The sequence below is a fragment of the Trachemys scripta genome, chromosome 21 (genome assembly GCF_013100865.1).
Source record: "Trachemys scripta elegans isolate TJP31775 chromosome 21, CAS_Tse_1.0, whole genome shotgun sequence".
NCBI lineage: Eukaryota > Metazoa > Chordata > Testudines > Emydidae > Trachemys > Trachemys scripta.
In genome coordinates this window covers 7,895,991-7,916,464 of record NC_048318.1, presented here as the reverse complement: position 1 = coordinate 7,916,464, position 20,474 = coordinate 7,895,991, and the positions used below count along the sequence as shown (strand labels likewise).

At 50.7% G+C, this 20,474-nt stretch overlaps 1 protein-coding gene across 7 annotated transcripts in view; it reads right to left on the bottom strand.

The window, feature by feature from the left end:
• NTM (neurotrimin) overlaps positions 1-20,474 on the bottom strand; it is a 676,988-nt gene that overhangs the window by 14,293 nt on the left and 642,221 nt on the right. For 4 of the 7 annotated variants that reach the window (XR_004643653.1, XM_034754499.1, XM_034754500.1 and 1 more), the window contains 4 exons: positions 14,749-14,883; positions 13,068-13,188; positions 9,145-9,296; positions 4,903-4,938 (listed from right to left, as the gene is read on the bottom strand). Coding sequence is in view for 6 of the 7 variants with exons in the window: in XM_034754499.1 (XP_034610390.1) it covers positions 4,903-4,938; positions 9,145-9,296; positions 13,068-13,188; positions 14,749-14,883 (444 nt within the window). In the remaining variant the exon portion in view is untranslated. The remainder of the gene's footprint in view (positions 1-4,902; positions 4,939-9,144; positions 9,297-13,067; positions 13,189-14,748; positions 14,884-20,474) is intronic. The other 3 variants (XM_034754501.1, XM_034754502.1, XM_034754503.1) reach the window with 1 other exon arrangement.

Genomic DNA, 20,474 nt, shown 5'->3' with positions numbered 1-20,474 from the left:
CTACATGGACATGACATTCAGGCAACTCAACATGTCCAGCGACGTGATCGTGTGATCATGCTTTTCTAGCAGGGTGAAGAAAGGACAAACAACCTCTTGATCTCCTGCCACTCCTGCAGCCAACAGCTTTTTGCTGATCTTGCTGATTCCACGCAGAAGAGTTGCAGTTTGGGGTAGCACACACACACACACACACACACAAAGCCCAGAAGATGCCGCTTTATAGCAGAAAGCCCGGCAAATTTTCTGGCACGTGCTATGCCTGTAAGTGCTGCAAACTGGAAGTCCAGCTCCTAAGTGACTCCCCTTAATCCTCAGGGGATGCTGAGCCTGTCTTTGATAACCACTTCTTTTTGCAATTGTTCCCTTGTGATGTCAGGAGTTTTACTCCAGTCCCATATTCGCTAATAAATTGGCTTGATGATCGCTGTGAGTCTTTCAGACATTAATCAGCCGACCTTTTACCGAGTGCTGATACCATCAAAAGCCAGCTTAATGCCTGGGGGATAAAAGACTCCGTGGGGACTGAGCCAGTCGGTAAGACAGCAGCAGCATGGCTCAGGCTGCTATGAATGTTCGTTCAGAGAACACTCCAAGTGAGAGAGACAGGCTCAGAGCCAAGATGATTTTGTGCATTGCCCTTAGCCCCCGGCCCGATGGTCTCTGTGTGCACGTAAAGGGGAGGCACGGGGCATGGCAGAGTGAAAATCTCCCGTCAAATACCTTTACTTGTACAGTAACTCCAGGGACCTTGAAGAAGATATATCAGGGTACTGATACCAGGGTACTGCCCAGGTAAGTCCTGATGCTTCAGGTCATAAACCAGTCACTAGCTGGGAGCAGGGAGACACCCACCCCTATGGGGATATTATTGCAGGAAGGTGCATTGTGATTTCCTATGAAGCATCCAGCACTTAAACTGCTTGCAGCTGTGCCACCATAGTATTTCAGTGTAAACGCCACCTATATCCAACTGGAGTGGATCTCCCGTCAGCACAGGTAATCCACCTCTCCCAAGAGGCAGTAGGGAGGTCAACAAAAGAATTGGGGGTTGGACCGGCTTAACTACGTCTCTCAGGGGTGTGGGTTTTTCACATGCCTGAGAGACGTAGTTATGCCGATGTAAGTTCCCAGTGTACAGCAGTCCGGAGAAAGGACACACGATTCAATGGAACACCGGTCCGTCCCTGGAGTGGTGGTCCCTCTGTTACCAACTCATGTATCCGGGCTCTCAGAGTCTCATCACACATGCAGGTTGTATTTCAAGTGAGCACAGGTGGATTTCTGGCTCATCCTCTTTCCCAAGTGGAGTATCTGTGACGAGAACACAGATAAGCTGAAAGGCGATGACTCCTAAGCAGCAAGTTGTGTGATCAGAGAGTCCAGTGCCTGCCCTCCTAGGAAGACCTGAGCAAAGAGGTGCATCTGGCCCCATGTTCTAAATGTGGCCAGGCTCAGTATTTCCATGGCAAGCGTCTGCAATAGAGAACACCCCACCTTCAACTCCCCAAGCTTCAGCACTGGGTCAGAAAGCCAAAGCTTTCCTGACAAATACAGCCATCACGGTGCGGTATAAGGGGAGAAGAGATTGCTGAGATTAGTAGGGCCCAAACCAACCCCTTGAATTTCACCCAGGAGCTGGGTCGCACTAGCCCAACCTGCTCCAAAGCTGGCTGACTGCAGTCTGCCCCTGCCGAAGCTGCGGCGTGGCCTTGAAAGTGAGTTGCAGGGTGAATTTAGTGCATTGATCCAGTCCGGAGGTAGCACAGGCCTGGAGGGTGATGGTGGATCTGCATCTGAGAATAAAAGGAGCTAGACAAAGAAAACCCAGGGCATTTTGTATACTGCTGCTCTCTGACTCCCATCTAGGTTTACAGCAAACACCCCGGATCTGATACAGCACAGTGCCAACCTGGGGTATCTGAGCGGTGAATCAGGCCCAATGATCCTATCCACTTCACAAAACCTTACTGCCTTTGGAGCAATTCAACAAATCATTCTGGAAGGGTCTAGTCAACCCCGCCATCGGACTCTGATGGGATTCGAGCTTTCTACCTGCTCAGGTTTGCTGATTTCTATTTGGTGAACTTCAGCCCTGTTTGATTCCATTGAAGGCAGCGGAGTTACCAGGAATGGATCTGGCCCAGGGTGTGTCTCCAAACCCTACTGTGGTCAAAGGGAATGCCCATGTGGCAGAGACCTGTGGCACCTGGAGATCAAAGCTGCCAAAGCCCCTGGCATAGCAGCTTGAGTCAGCTTCTTTCCTTGTGTCACAAAAGCAGGCTGGGTGATTCTGCATGCCACTGAGACACAGAGCTTATGACCTCACTGGAGAGGACAAATGGCTGGCAAATATACCCACAAGCCTTCAAAGAAGGACCGGGTTCCAATCTCTGTGCAAAAGCCACCTTCTGAGAAGCTCAAATGGTTATAAACAGTTACCAGGACTTTGAGATGTTAACCCTGTTCTCTCTGCAGAGCTGCGTCACTTGTAAACAGTCTAACAATTTCTACCTCCGGTATCCCTCTGTCTGTACTGCATCCATCCACCTCTCATCCCACCTCACTCCCCGCATCAGTCACATACATCTATGGTATCTATCTACTGCACCTATCTGCCGACTTATACAAACCATTCACTGTGTCCATGGCTGTCTCATTCATCCGTCTCTTGCAGTGGTTCTCAACCTCTTCCATACTGGGAACCTTCTCAGGCCTAGGACTCCACTCCCATCTAGCCGGGACTGCCCACACCTGTCCCATTTAGCAATATGGCTAGTCGCAACCCACCTACACCTATTCACAACCCATTAGCAATTGTGTTCACCCAATGCTTTACCTGTCTCCATCTACCATATCTCAGCCTGTATCTACTCTACTTCCATACCTGCACATGCACCTGTCATATCTCTGTGCATTAGCTGGTTGGCTTCTGCGACAAGGCATTGTTTTTGTCTGCCTAACACCTCCCAGTTTCCCGTCTTTACAGAACACTAAGAAGTTTAGTAAAGTGAAGGTGAGTTGTTAGGGCTGGCGGGTACTTACATGGCAGAATGGAGGGAGGCACGAAGAGGAGAGATGCGGGCGTTGGCATGCAAGAGATAAACAGAAAAGAAAGAAAAACAAAACAGGATGAAGGGATGAGTTAATAAATGCCTCCACATGTGGACATGAGACGACCTTGTCTCTGTTGACACTGTGAGGGGAGGGGGGATGCAGATAAACGAACCAGTATTGGTATGGAGTCTTTTTTTTTTTTTTTAAAAGAACACCATGGAGTAAGGGTGATTTTTTTCCCCATCCCTTCCCTTCATGATCTTGACAGTGTCATAAACGAAGGTGCCAGGCATGTAGGAGGACTGGCTGGAATTACTGGAATCCTTCACGGATATTTTCTGTTGGCTCTGATTGGCAAAGCTGTACACATACCCTGCTGGGAAGATACTCACTCCTACAGCTGGCTCTCTTTTACTTCTACCTGATGCTATTTCCCCTTCTGCACTAAACTAGCATGCATGTAGCCTCTACCCTCCAGAGCAAGCCACACAGTGCCCCTCGGTATCCCCCGTATAGCTGCTCTGCTCATGCGCTACCTCAGAGGGTTGATGGTGAGATGCTCTTAGCCAGCAGCTGCCACTTGGGAGCTGTGGAAGATAAAGCCAAGGGGGATTCCGTTCGCGGAACAGTCGGTCCCAAAATTACTGCAACACCGAGAGTGCTGCTGCTGCCTGGGTGTGCTGACCAGTGCTCCACTAGATCTGCCTTGTTTCAGCCAGAGTCGGCAGGACAAAGACCAGTGTCATTTCTGACCTGGAGGAGGCCAGTCCTAGAGCAGGGAGGAAATCTTCCAGACCCCGTCCTGACCATGGCTAGAGGAGATTGCATGAGAAAAGGGGAGATGAAAAGGTTGGGGACCCTCCAAGAATAACCTCAGTAGAGGCTTCCCAAATCCTAAAGCCAGCTCTGCTTTAGCCTTTCCCTGTCTAGAGATCTGGTGCATTGCTCTGATTTTGCCCCTGATTCCCAGCCAGGTCTAAGAATGCTCCTGCGTCAGGGTCTCCAGCAATTGCAGGATGCCTTATCGCTGCACATCCCTCATCCCAGCCTCCTCTGCATCAATTAGTGTAGCGTCTGAGCACTTAGCCACAGAATCCCCATTCATCCTCATAGGAGCAGGGTGACTGAGACCCTGCAGTCCTTCTGCGTGTTCAGAAGCCAAGCGGCACCGTGCCTTGAGAAGGACTTCAAGAACAATGGCCTCTTGAGCCTACAACCCCAATGCAGATGTGGGCACAGCAAGTCCCCTCAAGACAGGGAGCGTCCATTAATGCCTCCCCTATAGCTCTCAAAGGCCCTACTGTTTGTTCTGCTCTCAGGCACCCTCAACTTCCACTGCCCATTCAATGGGAGCAGTTGGAGCTCAGTACCTGGCAGGATTGGGTCCAATATCTGCATTAGCATCCAGGGGGATGTTTCACACTGCATCATTTGGAATAAGGAGAAGAACTGGGACTGGATCCCTGGGGCCAGCTTGAAGAAACCCTAGCTACAACATTTTGAAGGAGAAGTTTGCAAACTGGATTTATATCCAATTGGACAAGGAGTCTGGCCGCAAGCTCCAGGAAGAGACAAAGCGGAACCGCATTTTGCACCCCGCCTCCCCGGAAGGAATTCTGGGTTGACGAGACAAGCGTGTCGAGTTTAAGCCACGCTATTTATGGAGACAAATTCCAGGTGACCAGTCACAGCCCGTCTACCTGCATCCTCTCTGGCGGCCCTCCAGGAAGTGGTACTGGCCTCCATGCATGTTGTCAGACAGGGAAACAGGGAATGTGCGAGCAGGCAGAGGTTAAAGGCAGGGGAAGGACAGCGGATGTGACACACAACAAGAGTGATACTGACCTTGGAACAAGGTTGAGCTTGTGGGCTCACTTATTTCTAAACCGGGGGAGGAAACGACGGAAGAGAAAAATGACAAAAAAAAAATTATAGTTCACATACCACTCCGCAAACACTCTGATGTGTAAATAAGAGGTGGAATGGGAGGGAGGGGGGCATTTAAAAGGTCGGAGGGCGGGGCCGGGGAGCAGCAGACTCTTTCTGAAGTGAGTGAAATGAATCATGGGAAATTGCAAGAATGATCTTTCCATGAGTTTAAAATAATAAATAACGTTGTGGCAGCCTTGCAAAAGGGAGATTATTATTATAGGAATGCCTGAAGGCCCCAGCCAAAACCAGGGAGGGAGGACCAGAGGTAGAGAGATGGGGAGACACTTGCCCCAGGCCACATAGTAGGTAAGTGGCAGAGCTCCAGGTCTCCTGACTCCCAGTCCAGTGCACTGGCCACTAGACCAAAGTGCCTCTCTGGAAATGTACCAACCCAATCACAAAATCTCCATGCTCATCCTTGCCACCACAATGAAAAGGAAAAGCTAACAATATGTTATTCACCCATCAAAATAAAGTCCCCACCCGTGAGCACACAGAATTTTGCAAGGCTGTATTATACGACAGGTACTAGAGATCGTGCATGGTGAGGTGAAGCATGACAAAGATTTGATAGCTGCAGGGATGTTGTATACAGTTCTAGGTCCCGACTTATCCAGGCAGGTCAATCCCTGCACCTACACGGACTCACCTGCAGGACTGGGGCCCTAGTATGTTACAATCTCACCTGTTCTACAGGTAGGATGTGTCTTTTTACAGGAACTCAGTGTTACTCAGTGGAACGCCTCCTGCAGGACAGGAAGCTGAGCAGCACAGAAGGGGTTTTAAGGCTCTAAAATGCTTTGCTTTTCATCCCATGATTTCCAACATCAATAAATCCAACCTCACAACCACCCCACTGTTCATGTCAGCACAGCCTGACTCATGATTGACTGGAAAAGCCGACTCAGCACATTTCCATTGTTTCGCCCCCCCCGCCCCCCCCGCACCCCGGCCAATAACAGTGTGGTTTGCAGCACTGTTAACCAATCAGCCAAGGCCTGGCTCACGCTTTCAGACCAGTTCAACAGCGGCCCAGCACAAACTGAGGGGGCCTGGAAGGTTCCCCAAAGGCCAGGGTGACCCCAGGGGTGGGCGTTAAGGGGGTAGGTGGCCTGAGAGAAAGCTGAGGCAGGGTGCATGCTGGCAGGGGTCCCCCATAATGGGGATAATCTGCAAGTGGATGAGGTAATGGTGATGGAAAGTGGCTGAAACTTGGGCTATAAAGGGGTCAATGAACAAAGAGCGGGTGTTGCTTGCCTGAAATAGGGATATGGGGGAGGGGGGAGGCTTTCCAGGCAATGTGCAATTCAGTACCTCCTGCTCCCAGATTCATTTGGTGGAGCTCCTCTGAAACCCCCATGGAAAAATAAAGCTGCCCTAACCCCAGCAGAAACCACAATGGAAGGCAGCAGCAGTAACTGCACGGGCTCCTCAGAGACATTCCCTCCAGTGCAGGCTGATTCCCCCTGCACATGCAGTACATGCTTAACATTCTGCACCCATTTTATAGATCGTTAACCTGAGGCCGAGGTGGGAGGGAAGATCCACAGGCTCAACAGTGCATTCCTCAAGTTTTGCGGGCGCTCAGCTTCAGATCCGTCTAGGCAGCTGACTTTCAAAGGGGAAGTGCTCAGCACCTCTGAAAATCAGATGCCCCATAATGAAGCCACCCAAAAATCACCTTTTGGCCCATCACGTATTTTGTCCAACTCTCACACTGTCTGGATTTCTGTCCCTTTTTTTTCTTTTAAATCTCCCTCTGCTATTAGCTGTCGCTAGTTACTAGGAGACGACAACATCATTCGCAGGGGTGGAGCTTAGTGATGTTCACAAGTCAGCCTGTATAATGAGATGAGGTTCAGCCCGTGGTCTGTGGGATACCAGTGTTAATGCAATGGGGGGTATCGCTGCAGGTGTGGTGTAGAACAGCTGGCTATGGGTGTAGGCTGGAATTGGGTGTGGGGGAATCTGGGAAGGGGGTGATAAGGGCTTTGCTCCCCACTCGGTTCCTCATCAGCAGTACAGGCTCCAACACCACTGACTGCCATAGCGTGGAGATGCGTGACAAATGTGTCGAGCAATTATGTCCTCCCCGACTGTGAGCGGTGTCAGATGGATACATCAGTCTAATCACAGCTCTGGCATGTGGAGAAAACAGTTCCCAGATAAGGGCACGGAACTCCCCATCCCCCTCCCTCCCTCCGGCAAAGTCATCTTTCTATTGTTTTTTATGCTGCAGTAACAGAAAATGTGACCTGGAAGCTGACACACGATGACAGAGTCATTTATGCTGTGGAGTCGTGCACAGCAAATCAAGATATGAACTTCCTAACTAGGCCATGTCTCTGTTGTTCCATCCCGCTTCCATGGATTTGCACAAATTCAAATCTGGATCCGATCTGGGTTTGGGTCCCTTGAGTTTGGGATTTGACAGACCCAAAAACACAAATGGAAACAGCCAAACTGGCCAGGGTTTAAGCTCAAAACACGACAAACCACAAAGTCTCCTGCACATATTCAGGAGTTAACCCAAGTCTATCTGGTTTGTGTCGGTGGCTGGCTGAAAGTTTCATATATCTCAGCAAAACAGTCTTGAGATTCAGGTTTGCAACAAAGCAAGTGTCGCCTAGATTCTGGTTCAGTTACTGTAGCTTTCTACGGCTCTGTGCGAAGCTGCAGACACATGACCCCACCTGGCCGATTGACCTGAAGGGTGCTTCTGTAGTTTATTGCCATGAAAATTAGAGATAGGCTCAAAGTCCCAGCTCGGTAAATATCAAACTTCAGGGGTGACAGGAATCCCTAACCGGATCTGGATCCAAATTTTGCAATGCTACCAAGCCTCGAAGCAAAGCTTAGCCGAGGGCACCCTCGGACCTTGCCATATTCAAAACCCGAGTCTGGATATGGAATTTGTGGGTTGGGCCTGTTTCTAGGGCAAAAACTGTCATGTTTTATCCCATGGTTCAGAAAAAGGCACCAACTCAAGGGGCTGGTTGTGACTGAGATGTCTGGTGGGGATCTTACTCAGCATGGTTTGAATAAACACCTAAATACCTGGATGCTTTATTCCAGCCTTAACAGAACTACCCAAATGCTCTGTCACTGGTAGTGAGAAGCTGGAAATCTCACAAGGACAAACTTTCTTGCAAGCTTCCTGATTCCTTCTGATCAGGCTAAAACCACAACACAAACTGGATATTTTGCCTTTTTTTTGTTTGTATTCCCTAGTCTGGACCTGTTTTTGAAGCATTGAGGTACCATGAACATGGGGACATAATGAGGATGAGGGGCTAACAAAATTTCATCCAACTCTTAGGAACATGCAGTAGTCGTTTGGGGCAATGAGGTAGGTGGCTTTATTTCAGCCAAAACAGGTTTCACTCACTCTCACAAAGCCCTTTCAGATCTTAATGTCCAACTTCAATCAGGCCTAGATTGTTTGCAGGGTGACAGTTATTTTGATTTAGAGGCTCTCAGCTGGCCAGCTCTTAGGTCAATTCTGAGAAGTTTATAGGGTAAGAGAGAAAGGATGAGAGGAAATCAAGGAGGGGATTTCAAGGCGAGGAGGGAGAAAGCAGTGTGTGGACAAACCCAGGGTTGCATGAAGATGGAGAAGACGTCCTCTCTCAGTGCAGGAGGTCCCTCTCAGGTCAGGGCTGCGGGCATACTGGGACAGCAGGGTTTGGGGAAACCCAGGAATGAACAAACATGGAGGATGAAGTTCTGGGGGAATGGATTCCAGCAGGTCAGAACTGAAGGGCATGGGTGGAAGAAACTGGGGTGAAACAAGCATGGAGACTGGATTTCCTTTTGCCTGGAGACGAGGCCACCCATCTCCCAGGTGCTGCACTGGTAGCTCAGCCCACCTTGCTCCTGGTCACGCTAGACCTGGGAATAACAGCTGAGCATGCGTGAGCTTTCCCTTGCAACTTCAGAACCCCGCCAAAGCAGAAACAATCAATAAGAAATACACATCTCATCTGGTGACATCTCCACTTTGAGATGAATGGAGGCGCCACACTGAGGCGGTCCTGTCTGTCAGCAACACCCAGAAAAAAACAATCCTTGGGGGTTTGCATCCGTCCATCCTCTCCCCCTCGCATCAGCTTCTCCCTACTTCCTTCTCCCCACCCAGCACCTGGCCCTACTCACCGTACAGGATGATGCTGACGTTGGTATTTCCTAGCTTGTTGGAGGCCACGCAGGTGTAGTTCCCGTAGTCCTGCTCGGAGACGTTGAAGAAGGTCAGTCTGGAGAAGAAGGCTTTGCTTTCAACTTTCACCCCTTTCTGTCCTTCTACCAGCCTGAGGCGAGGGGAGAAGGGGAAAGGGACACGGTAACACCTTCAGAATGAAAGACATGGTCAGAGCAAGGGGCTGCTACCTATCCCCTGGGCTCTTATCCATATTGCAGTAAAACCTAGGGAACCCACCTGAGATCAGAGCTCCACCATACCGGACAAATAGTGCGAGACATTCCTTGACCTGAAGAGCTTATATTTAAACAGACAAAGGGTAGGTGGGGAAAAAGAGAGATGAAATGAATGGCCCTAGGTCACGGAACAGGTCAGCGGCAGAGCTGGGACTGGAGTCTCGAATCCCATCCTATGCCTTATCCATCGGACCACACTCAGACCGCCTCAGAGCTGAGCTAGGACAAGAAGCATCTTCAGAGCAGCGACCATGACAGAACAGTCTTGGGGCTTGCAAAGCTCCCGCCATAGGTGGTGATGATCACCATGTAGGCACAGCAACTCTTTGCCAGCTCCATGCCAGCTTTATCCTCCTCTCCCCTCCACCTTCAAAATGATCCCCTTATTCCCTTCCAAATCAGACAACCTCAACAGGTGGCTCTAACCTTCTGCTCCATGGCCCGCTTCCTTCACGCATCCCTAATAAGTTCTCCTGACACCCTTCCTCCTGAAAATCTACCCCCCCCAGGCCTTTGGGGGGACCCTTGGCAGTGTGTCCACTGGCCCCCTGCTGAGCTCCCTGGTGCCTGCAAAGACCTTCACAGAGAGGGGACAGGAGAGAGAGAGTTAGATGGAGCTGTAGGAAACTGAGTGAGGATTGTGTAGTGGGAAGAAGAGGCCTGGGATATCATGTGGGGTGGATGAAATGGTCTGGGGGGGGACTCACAGAGATAGGAGGAGCTGGCATCGCTCTCAAGGGACACTGCTGAGGTACCACCAGAGGGACAACTCGTAGAGGAAGGAGCCCTGCGTGGGACTGGAGACAGGGGGATTGGAGCGATGTCAGGCACAGGAGCCTTTCATCCAATCACCAGCTCCCCCAGAACTCCAGCAAAGTTCAGGCCTGGCCCAGAAAAAGGTCGGAAACTCAAGTCTTGCCTTGATTTGAGCCAAATCGATTTGCCCCACCCTGATTGCCAAAGGAGTGCTGAGTTTAATCCTGTTGTTCAATTCAAACTAGGAACCAGGAAAGCTCGCTCCAGAGAGCCCTTCTCCGGCTAGCAGAACCTGGTATGTGCCTGGCTAGGCTCTGGGAAGATTGTGAAGTGGCAGAAAGCCCTATATATAGGAACCCTAAACCTAGCTCCGAGTACCAGGCCCATAAGAGCCCCAATCTTAGCTCCAGATATCCTACCCATAGGAACCCCAACCCTAGCTCCAAGTACCAGGCCCACAGGAACCTCAACCCTAGCTCCAGGTAACCTACCCATAGGAACCTCAACCCTAGCTCCAAGTACCCTACCTATAGGAAACCATAGCGTAGGGCAGGGAGGAAGAGGGCAAGCCGAGGAGATGGGTCACAGCTGGATTGCGCTGCCCTCTCTGGCAGTGTGGCGTGACATCCTTTGCAGGTCTGCCATTCATTGATTTTTTTGTTTCGGCATTTCACAACCCACTCACCCTCCTCCCCAGCATCTCTATTTCTTCAGGCACTCTGGTCTTTTTTCTTTTACTAGCTAATTCCTCCCAGTGGGTGCCTACTCTTCATTACCACCACCCCAGCTTGCTTTGGGTCTTGTCTGACAACTCTCAATAGCACTTGGCTTCAATATGAATATGAATGTTATTCATATTAGTGGTTTAAAGGCCAGCACAATATGGCCTACTTCTGAAAAATGCACAGCCTGATGGGAAAATATCCTCCAATTAGTATTTTAAACCCATTTCTCCATTCCTGGGATGTGCTTAACACACAAAACACGTGAAACAACCCTCACAGTTGGCGTAGGGCCTACAAAAAGAGATATCTATCTAAGCTTACGCTGATAGATTATCATAGGATCTAAGCATCACACAAGCTGTTTTAATGTATTTATCTCCACCACACCCCCATGAAGTTGGACAACGCTGTTATCCCCATTTCGCAGAAGGGGATGCAAAGCACAGAGAGGTTAAGTGACTTGTCCAAGATCCCACAGAAAAGTGGCATCGGTGGGAACCGAACGTGAGACTCACAAATCCCAGGCTAGCACCCTAGTCAGCAGACTGTCCTTCTTCAATTCCCATTGGGGCATCATTCTGGCACGATAAGGACCTTACGTTTTGTCTGCCATTTTAAAGGATCTGCACCGGGAGCATCTTTAGTCTTAAAGCCTCTGCAGTCTTAAAGCCTCTGCATTTTCCCATACCCCCCAAGCCTGGATTTGTGCTTCCAATAATACTCTCGGCACTTTCAGGCAAGAAGCCATGCAGTCTTCACCAAGGAAGGGAATTACTTTTGCTCCCATTTCACAGATGGAGAAAAGGAGGCACAAAGAGCGTAACGGTTTGCCCCACGGCCATCCAATGGGACATTGGCGGTCAGGAACTGAAGCTAGGTTAACTGACTCTCAGCCCACTTCTGTAACCACTGGATCACGCTGCCCACTTCAGGTCCACAAATGCCATTTACACATGCAGCACGGGGCATGCACATCTGAATTCAGGGTAGAGTGACCAGATAGCCCTGATTTTTAAGTCTTTTTCTTATATAGGCTCCTATTACCCCCCACCCCTGCCACAATTTTTCACACTTGCTGTCTGGTCACCCTAATTCCAGGTATCCGAATTTAGAGTGCAGAGTGAGGCCACTTTGAAAACAAATCCCCAGAAGATCCAGTCTCAGGCAAGAAAACTAGCCTAGGCGTTCAGCTGCTGCATATTTTGGAGAGAGAGTTGAATTAAATATAAATTCATGGCCTGATTTTAAGACGTGTCAAGCAACTGCAGGTCCCGTTGGAACGGATGGGTGTTGCACGTGCTCAGCACCTGTACGGATCAGGTTATTAGTGCAGAGTTGGACCCAATACAAAAATCCAGATTCGAACCCTACCCAAGGTGGGGGGAAATCTGGCTCCGAATCCAGATCAGACTTTAGCTGCTGGTTCCTGTGTTTATAAAGGGCTGATTCAGCTGGATCTGAACACCACCAGTCTCTGAACTACGGGCAAGTTTGCATCTGGATTTAAACACACCACCTTGGGCACATCTCTAATGAGCTGCTGGTCTTTGCTCCCAGGAGTGCTGGCCTCTCTATCTCTGCAAAAGGCCTCTTTTTAAAGGGCTAAACAAGATTCGGGGAGAGGAAATGGTTTGGCAATCTGGCTTCCTCTGTTCTCCTCGTCATTTAATTAAAACACCCGGGACAGAGGGATGCTCCATGTTTAATTATGGTTTCTCCTGCCTGGACACAGCACCTGGATGCACTGGATGGACAGTCCAGCCGCTTTCTCTGCGCCTTCCTGGACATGCTGTTTTTATGGCACTTTTTGCCCCTGTGTGTGTGGGGGAGGTGGGTGGAATTGCAACAGAATCTTGGTGCCTCTTACAACAGCACTACAACGGAGTGGTCTATTCCCCACCTCCCTCCCCCTCCTCTCTCCTGCAGTGAGCCTGTGGCTGTCACAAGGACAGGGTGAAATCAGGTCGCTGACCCCTCTTTCCAGGCTCTGCAGTTCAAGTGCAGGATTAACCACTCTGGCTTTGTTCAAGGGGAGTGGAGTGCAACGGGCAGCCAGCCCAGGAGACGATGCAGGTAAATCCCCTGGGAATGGCGGCAGATAGTTTTTCTGCTGGGGCGGATGCCACCTGCAAGGCCTTTCTGTCCCCTGTCGGATTCACCTACCTTTTGTCGTCTTTGTACCACTGGAATTCTGCGGCGGGGACGGCGGAGGCGTCGCACTGAAGAATGCCCTTCTGCCCCACGGGCACCCCGGTGCTCTTGGCGTCCGAGATGTACGGCGGGTCTGCGGGGACATGAGGGCGTGCGGGTTTCTCCCCAGGGCCTCGGAAAACCCTTCTTTTCTGCCTTCACTCCGCAAGCCTCTCTCTCTTCCCCACCTCGTGGGCTGAGCCAAATGAATCAGCTAGAGGCAGAAGGTCCCTGTGCCAGCCGCCCTCCCCTAGCCAACAGGAGGTCTGTTCCCCGAGCCGGTGCCCAGTTCCTGCCACTCAAGTGCTGTTTTACAGGCCCGCAAGGAACTTCATGCCCAGTGCTCAGGCAGATGGGAAGGGAATGACCCCAAACCTCGTTCTGTGTCTCTAGCCAGCATGGGCCCTTCCGTCTGTCTGCCCCAGTTCACCAGCAGCACATGCTCATTGGTGCCTCCGGCTCTCTCCACTGCTAACAGTTGTGTTCCTTTGGCGTGATTGCACGTGACTTCGTGTGTGCGTGCGTGAGCCTGTGTGTGCGTGTGCCCATACTGGTGAGTGCATTCACATATGTTTGTCTGTGCATGTGTGTGAGCTCATGCACACGTTTGTGCATGAGTCTGAGCTCATGCACACATTTGTGTATATGTGTGAGTGCATGCACACGTTTGTACATGTGTGTGAGCATGTGCACATGTGTTTGTACATGTGGGTGAGCGCACGCACATGTTTGTGAATGAGTGAGAGAGTGCACATGTTTGTGCATGAATGTGAGTGTGCACACACAGGTATTTGAGCATGTGTGTGTGACCGCATGCACCATGTGTATGCTTTTTGAGCATGGGTGCTCCTGTGTGTACCACAGTATCTATGTGGAAGTGCATGCCACCTGTGTGTCTGGTGTGTGTCTGAGTGCATGCACTGTGTGTGTATGCAGAGGAGTAGGGTGCCAGGAGGGCTGAGTTTTCTTCACCCACTCTCTTAGCAGCAGCATTTCTGCTCATTATTTGTTTTTAAATTCCCACTTGCTGCTCACTTCCCGCTTCACTTCTCCCCCGAGGTTATCAACACAGCATCTCACCATGGACTGCGAAAGCCCCATGCACACAGAGAGCCAGGGAGGCGGGGGAGTGGGGAAAAAGGGAATTGAAAAACCAAACGAATGGGCAGAACTACATCTGCTAAGAAAACAAGCACTCCCCTTCCCAACCCACTCTGCGTATGCCCCCAGCCCCCTGCAAGGACACACCCAGCCCTGCCCAGCCCTCCCCTCCTGCACAGATACCCCCAGTTCCTGAAAGGGTGCCCCCAGCCCAGCCCCCCCTTGCACAAACACCCCACTTTCCTGCAAGGACACACACGGCCCTCCCCAACAGACACACCCAGCTTCCCCCGCAGCCCTTCCCAGCCCCAGCCACACCAAGTCCTCTGCACACACCCATCCTGCCCCGGCCTCTGCACAAACCCCGATCATGCCCCTTCTCTTTGGGCAGCGATACGGCCCGTGTGTGAGGGGACAATGGTCTCTTCCCCTCCCCACCGCACTGGGGGGTGTGTGCTCTCCTTTCTTTGCCCGCCACCCAGTCTCTGCTCACCGCCTGCCCCCAGCGTCTCCTCTGTGCTGCAGACACGAGCCGGCACCCGCGGTTACTTACAGTTCACGGTGACTTTCACTCTCCGGACGACAGGAGCTGCCACGTCATTGGATGCGCTGCACTCGTACTCGCCAGACTGCTCCCGGGTGATCCCCGTGATCTCCAGGTATTCGTCTTCGCTCACGAAACCCACAGCTGCAGGGGCCGGAAAGAGAAGGAGAACATGAGCTAGGGAGCAGGGCCTCACCTGGGTTAACAGTTGCGTGCGTTGAAAGGCGGGGGGCCCTTCAGCCGCTCTACCTACCTCCAATGCCAGTGGGGTTTCCCGACACAGCTCTTAACATAAGCCCCTCCTCCCCACCCCTCCTCTTCACCCCTTTCTCTGTCTGATGCAAGAGAGAAACTCAAGTGCTACAGTCCAGCCACGGAGTAATAAGGAATTGTAGAGCCAGGTTTAGCAGGGTCCCATGGTGTCCCACATGCAGAAGACAGTTTCCACCCTGGGAGCATTGGTTTGGAGCCTGCAGTGTGGGAACATTCCCTTCTGGGTCAAGAGGGGAAATTCATTTATCAGGCCCTACGGACATGGTCGATTCTTTCCCTCTCTAACAAGGCCCCTGGACTGTGATCCTAAAGACTTCACCCTCCGAGAGGACTCGGAAACCCACTGAACACGGGATTCTTCATGTTGGATCTATACAGGGGGAGCTGTGGATAAGAAGCTATCCCTTTGGTTCAGCTAACAGGCTGCCTCATCAAACCATAAAGATCATTCCAATTGGGTCTAAATGCCAGGCTTGAATCTCCACAACTAAACACCAATGTCAGAAGGACCCTGAGCCAACAAATTCCCCTTGTCCAGGACCTCTTACCATCAGCTGGGTACTAATACGATCTGACCACTGGAAAGCACCTTCCCATCCAGAAGGATCACAACACATTCAGTTATCAGTTCATCCAGCCCAGAAATGCTCTCCCCTCTGCTGTGAAATGTAGCAACTGTTTTACACTAGCAGCAAAACGGCTCCCGGCTTTACAAGAGGAAGTGCACGACACCATACACAATTGATTCTGGTGGTGGGAGCGAAGGCAGGAAGATTGCAATCACCCATGTTGGAATTTGTCCCAAGACGCCAGGCCTGATTTCCCCCTAATTTAGGGGGAAGGGCTGATGTATCTTTATAGACAACCAGGGCCAGATTTTCCAATGAGCTCAGGGCTCCAAACAGTACCAAATGGGCTGAGTTCTGTTGAAGATTTAGCCTCTCATTTATGTGCTGTGCTCTCTGGAGGGCTTTGTTTTGATACAGTCCCTGCTAGCCTGCCAAGTGCACCACGGCTTGGGTATCATGATCAGTGGAACTGGAATCAGAGGGCCCATGTTCCCTGCAGTAACTGGTATTCCTGGGACACCAGAAAAACAAGGAATGCAGGGAGTTAGGCTGGAAGCAACACAGGGACACAGCAGTGCCCAGAATTTAATAAGTTCCACTTCAACTTAACCTGTGCCCACCTTCCCTCTTTGATAGTGAACCACGGGGGCAGTGTGGGAGCTGGGAGTTCTCCGCAGAGCAGCAGGTGGCAGCGTGGGCCACGGAGCTTGGGCTGAAGCCTCTCAGAGCCCTGGATTTTGCAGACAGAAACCTGGCCCCACGACAGACCCAGTAGAAGGAGTTCGAGCTGTACACAGGCCTGGCCATGCAGGGGGACGACAACAGCGGGAAAGTAAAACTTTTACTTTACCTTATTGGGGAACAAGGCAGAGAGGTCTGCAGTACTCTGACACTCACCCCTGCCCCAAGCCTCACAGCAGTCCTCTGGAGAGCTATTGTTCCCCAAAGCAGAATGAAACTGTGGAGCAACACAGGTTTTTCACTAGAGACCAAGCCAAAGGATGAAAAGCGAAGGAGGCACAACGTGCCCAGAGGTACATGCAGTGAGACAAGAGCAAAGAAGAGCAGGTGACCAGGATTCTGTACCCTTAATGAGATGCATTCACTGTGGGAGACAGCAGGAGCAGACAAAGGAGAAGTGCCCTGTGCTAAGACAGCATTCCAAGGACCATTTTAGCAGCGTGCCCAAGAGCAGATGTTCTCAAAAAGATTCATTCAGCCATGTACAAGAGGGGGACAGCACATCAGACAATGATGGTGACACCATGACTCTCTCTTTGAGGATGAGAGCATACCAGGTTCAGGTTACTGGGACAGGAAGGCAACAAGGGACCATATTGACCTCTGTGAAAGCAACCATGTTAACAAGGAAATGCCCTGCGCAATTTCAGCTGAATAGCAGGGCCTCCTGCAACGTGATCGGAAAATCATTGGGACGCTGATTGGAACCCATACTCAGAGAGTAATTATCAATGGTTCACAGACAAGCTGGAAGGACATATTGAGTGGGACCCCACCAGGATCTGTCCTGGGTCCAGTTCTATTCAATATCTTCATATGTGATTTGGATAATGGCATAGAGAGAACACTTATAAAGTCCGCAGATGATACCAAGCTGGGAGGGGTTGCAAGAATTTTGGAGGACAGGATTAGAATTAGGGCTTGACAAACTGGAGAAATGGTCTGAAATAAATAGGATGGAATTCAATAAGGACAAATGCAAAGTACTCCATTTAGGAAGGAATAATCAATTGAACAAACACAAAATGGGAAAACATTGCCTAGGAAGGAGAACTGCAGAAAAGGATCTGGGGGTTATAGTGGGTCACAAACCAAATATGAACCAAACATGTAATATTGTTGCCAAAAAAAAAAAAGCAAACATCATTCTGGGATGTATTAGCAGGGGCATTGTAAGCAAGACACGAGAAGTAATTCTTCCATTCCACTCAGCACTGATAAGGCCTCAACTGGAGTACTGTGTCCACGCTTTGAGAAAAATGTGGACAAATTGGAGAAAGTCCAGAGGAGAGCGACAAAAATGATTAAAGGTCTAGAAAACATGACCTATGAGGAAAGATTGAAAAAACTGGGTTTGTTTAGTCTGGAGAAGAGAAGACGGAGGGAGGCCATGATAACAGTCTTCAAGAATGTAAAAAGTCGTTATAAAGAGGAGGGTGATAAACTGTTCTCCTTATCCACTGAGGAAAGGACAAGAAGTAATGGGCTTAAATTGCAGCAAGGGAGATTTAGGTTAGACATGAGGAAAAGCTTCCTAACTATAAGGGTCGTTAAGCGCCGGAACAAATTACCTAGGGAGGTTGTGGAATCTCTGTCATTAGACGTTTTTAAGAGCAGGTTAGACAAACACCTGTCAGGATCAGGGCCGGCTCCAGGCACCAGCTTGCCAAGCAGGTGCTTGGGGTGGCCACTCCGGAGAGGGGTGGCACGTCCAGCTATTCGGCCGCAATTTGGCGGACGGTCCCTCACTCCCGCTCGGAACGAAGGACCTCCCACCGAATTGCCGCCGCACATCGCGATTGCGGCTTTTTTTTTTTTTTTTTTTTTTGTGCCGCTTGGGGCAGCAAAAACCCTAGAGCCGGCCCTGGTCAGGATGGTCTAGATAATACATAGTCCTGCCTCAGTGCAGAGGACTGAACTAGATGACCTATTGAGGTCCTATCCTGTCCTCCATTTCTATGATTACATGATTTGTTGGGGTGAATTGGACTCAGATATGTGCTTTACAAACAGCAGATGCAAGCAAATAATGTACAAGGAGAGCACAATGCAGCCCACAGGAAAATGTGACCTCATAACAACTGATCCAAAATAGAACAGTTGGTTCTAGCTCAACTTTGCGGTGGTAGAAGGTAAGCACCACAGATCCCTCTTGGGAAATATGGCCATGCAAGCCAGGGATCCGATCAGGTTCAGTTGTGATGCAAAAGAGGGAATCCCATGGACAATGGAGACAATTTAAAAAGCACATGGGGATGTTTTCAAAGGCAACAGCTGCCTTGAAAGAAAGCTGCAACTAGAACTAGACCCTGCCGTGGATTCGGTGTGCTTAACATGAAGGAAAATTACCATGGCACTATGTAATCCAGTAAACAGGGAGCCTGAAAGTCTGCAGAGCAGGGGTATCATAGCACCTGTAGAGGCCAGTACAGCCTTGGTACGCAGCATGGTGGTAAAGAAGTTATCAAGCAAATTATGCATCTGCCTAGACCCAAAGCCACTCAACTGAGTATTGAAAAGATGCCACTATTCACTGCCCACAACTTCCCAAAGCCAGAATCTTTGTGGTCTGTGATGTGAGGAACGGGTTTTGGCACATGAGCCTGGATAAGGAGCCTGGTATGCTGACAACGTTTGCAATGCCATTTGGTTGCCACAGATGGCCGCGCATGCTGGCGGGCATAAGCCCAGCACCAGAGATGTTGCAGAGAAAACTCGCCCAAGCGCTGGAAGGACTGCCTGGGGTGAAAGTAATCGCAGATGAGCTCCTTATTGTAGGTGAAGGGAGCAATGATACAGGAGCTGAATGGGACAAGCTTTTCTACAGTGATGCAGGGACAAGAACTTAAAACTCAACTGAGAAGAAATGCAACTCAGACAACATGAGGTGACATATATTGGACATTTGCTCACAGCAGAGGGACTGAAAGCGGATCCCAAAAAGCTGAAGGCAGTCAGGGACATGCCAGCTCTAGTGGCTATGAAAAGGGTATGGCACTTCATAGGAATGATACATTTTCTGACCAAGTTCTGTCCACACTGGCTGCTGTAGGCAAGCCCATATATCAGCTCACAAGGCAGGATGCTGAATGGGACCGGGCAGGTTCCCAACAGCAAGCATTTGACACTGTGAAACAAATTATAACAGATGCCCCTCTCCTAAAGTACCACCAGCCAGGAGAACCACTCAGACTTCAGGATGATGCATCGGAGAAAGGATGGGGTGTATCTCATTTGTAGAAGCAGCCAGTCGCTTATGCCGGCAGAGCCCTTGTCGCGGGGCTGATACACCCCATCACCCCTGTGGGGGCAGGGGAGAGGTGCGTCACCGCCCCACGATCAAGTTTGAAGGGGAGCCCCGGATCTCAGGACTGCATGGCCCAGGGGCCTCAGTCCTTGATGTGGCCTTTGATAGCACGGCAATGCGGCCTATTGGCTAAAATCAATACCACAGCCCTTGATGTCAGGGCGGTGCGGCCCAGTGGCCAGAGTCAATACTACTGGCGAGTCGGGCCACCACCCCAGGGTGGGAAGTGGCAGGATAGGATCCGGGTCTGCCCTCTCCACTGGGTCCCGACCCAGGGCCCTATTGGTGGTGGGTTTTCCCGCCACCAGCACGGCGGGGGTCCGACCGAAACACACCGAGCCTTGGTCTGATTCTGTCATCGTTTCCCCACAAAACCTCCCTGGGTCACTTCCTACCCAAGTCTTTGGAGTCCTCCCTCTCTGGGATTCTCCAGTCTCTCCCCTCTCCACGACATCCCGTGCTGGTGTGTCGGGGTCTGTCTCTGACTGGCTGGCCTCTGCGTCTTGGAGTGCAGGCAGTCCTCCCTCAGGAGCTGGTGACACCTCCTTCCCTGCCAGCGGTCAGCCCAGACTGAGCTGTTCTGCTGGCTTTTATAGCCTGCTTCCAACTAGAGCATGCCCAGCAGAGCCGGGGGGTGTGGCTTCCTCGGCTAAGAGAGAACGGTTAACCCCTGCTGTACCAATGTGGGGCTGATACCCCCCATCACAGCCTCGTCAGAGGCTGAACAGTGATATACCCAAATAGAAAAAGAGCTTCTGGCTGAGGTATTTGGAGTGTAGCGATTCCATCATAGTACATGTTTGGCCACCCAGTAATAGTGCAATCAGATCAGAAACCCCAACAGG